Source organism: Artemia franciscana, chromosome 15 (assembly GCF_032884065.1).
Source record: "Artemia franciscana chromosome 15, ASM3288406v1, whole genome shotgun sequence".
In the NCBI taxonomy this organism is placed as follows: Eukaryota; Metazoa; Arthropoda; class Branchiopoda; order Anostraca; family Artemiidae; genus Artemia; species Artemia franciscana.
Genome location: NC_088877.1, coordinates 7,639,424 through 7,641,252, shown reverse-complemented (window position 1 = coordinate 7,641,252; position 1,829 = coordinate 7,639,424). Strand labels below are relative to the sequence as shown.

At 46.9% G+C, this 1,829-nt stretch overlaps 1 protein-coding gene across 1 annotated transcript; it reads right to left on the bottom strand.

Annotated features, from left to right (window-relative positions):
* Nucleotides 1-1,409: 1,409 nt before the first annotated feature.
* LOC136036658 (uncharacterized) lies at nucleotides 1,410-1,829 on the bottom strand. The gene has a single exon (XM_065718959.1). The coding sequence runs from the start codon at nucleotides 1,827-1,829 to the stop codon at nucleotides 1,410-1,412; it is 420 nt and encodes a 139-aa protein (XP_065575031.1).

Genomic DNA, 1,829 nt, shown 5'->3' with positions numbered 1-1,829 from the left:
GGAAGTCAACGAAGGCAATAAATGCTTTCTGTCGGAACTCTGTGGTCTTCTCTACTATTTGTCGAATCGTGAAAGTCTGCTCGATGGTTGAACGATCCGACATAAAACCAGCTTGCTCCGGTCGCCGGATTTTTTGAATGATGCTCCGACATCGATCCAGCAGGACCATTGAAAACAGTTTGCCAGGGATTGACAGTAGGATTATTCCACGGTAGTTGAAGCAGTCGCTTCTCGAGCCTTTTCTCTTCCATAAGGGGATGATGACACCCTTCCACCAATCCTCAGGAATTATCTCTGTTTTCCGGATTGTAGAGAACAGGGTGTGTAGAAACAGGGGCATTGCAGGACCTCCATATTTTAGCAGCTCTGAGTTTAAGCCACAGATACCCGCAGCTTTATTATTCTTGAGTCTTTTTACTGCATGTCCAATTTCTGAGGGGCTGAAAGGCTCATCTGGAGGAACATCTGTTCCAGGTCTTTGACTGCAAGGTTGGCTGGGACTATCATTAGGAGGCGCAGGTGGACCAGTATTGTTGAGGAGCGAACAGAAGTGGTCCTTCCACCGCTCAAGACAAGAACCTTCGTCAGAGAGAAGTGCACCATCCCTGGACAGGACGGGACCCAAGGTGGGTGTTTTATTTTCAGTGAGGTCTCGGAGATGCTTGAATAGGCTGCCAATGTTATTCTTTTTTGCAGCTAGCTCAATTTCATCGGCTTTCCTTGCAACAAACTGGGTTCTATCCCGGTGAATGAGTCTGTTCCGCACTCCATTGAGCCTCCGATATGTGGTCATATCCTCAAAGAGTCTTGCCTTCCGTCTTTGCTCTATGACTTGCAGTGTTTCATTAGTTAGCCACGATTTCTTTGGATAACTCTTCTTTCCAAGCACTAGTTGTGCTGCTTCACTGGTCTGCAATTTAAAATGCTTCCAGAGATCTTCGCTGCTATTAAGTGAGCCAAGGGCCTCGAAGCGATTCGATATCTCGATACTGTAATTCTGGCGAGTATCTGGTTCCTTTAGTTTCCCAATATCGGCAGTGACGGGTTTTCTTTCGATCGTTGTGCATGGAGGCGAAGCCGAAGATCGGCGCACACAAGCCTATGGTCTGCGTTTCCAAGCTCTGCTGATCTGTAAGTTCTGCAGTTCTTCACCAATGATCTCCAGCGTTTGGAAATAATGACGTAGTCGATCATCTTCTTTGTACGACCGTCATTACTATACCAAGTGTACTGATGAATAGTTTTGCGTTGGAAGTAGGTGTTTGCAATGTAGAGGTCGTGAGATCGGCACAGTTCAAGTAAGCGAAGCCCATTGTCGTTAAGTGGGTCGGGGGATACAGGACCAACTGTGCCACGCCATAAACCCATATCATCGCGCACTGTCGCATTAAAGTCGCCAAGGAGAACAGTTATATCATGGGGGGAACTGTTGCAAGGCATCTGGACAAAGCAGAGTAGAAATCCTCCTTAGTTGCATCATCAGAATCGTTGGTCGGGGCATAGCCTATGATGACAGTCATCTTGCCATGTTTGTGTCCAAAGCGGGCCTTCATTAATCTGTCCGATACAGCTTCGTGTAAAAGTAAGGCCTTTCTTGTAAGGCTATTGAGTGCAAGGCCAACACCATTCCTTCTCGAACTTCCTCCAGACCAGAACAATGAGTCACTGTTACCTATTCGCTCTTCTCCGCTTCCGGTAAGACGTGTTTCTGTAAGACCTGCAATTGACACTTTATTCTTGCGAAGTTCTTGATAGAGTAGGTTCTTTGACGCAGGTTCATTCAAAGTCGAGACATTCCAGGTGGCTATTCGTAGCCTCCTTCGGTCCAT

Excerpts from the sequence above, each read along its gene's own strand:
- LOC136036658 (XM_065718959.1), bottom strand. The coding sequence starts at position 1,829 with ATGGACCGAAGGAGGCTACGAATAGCCACCTGGAATGTCTCGACTTTG.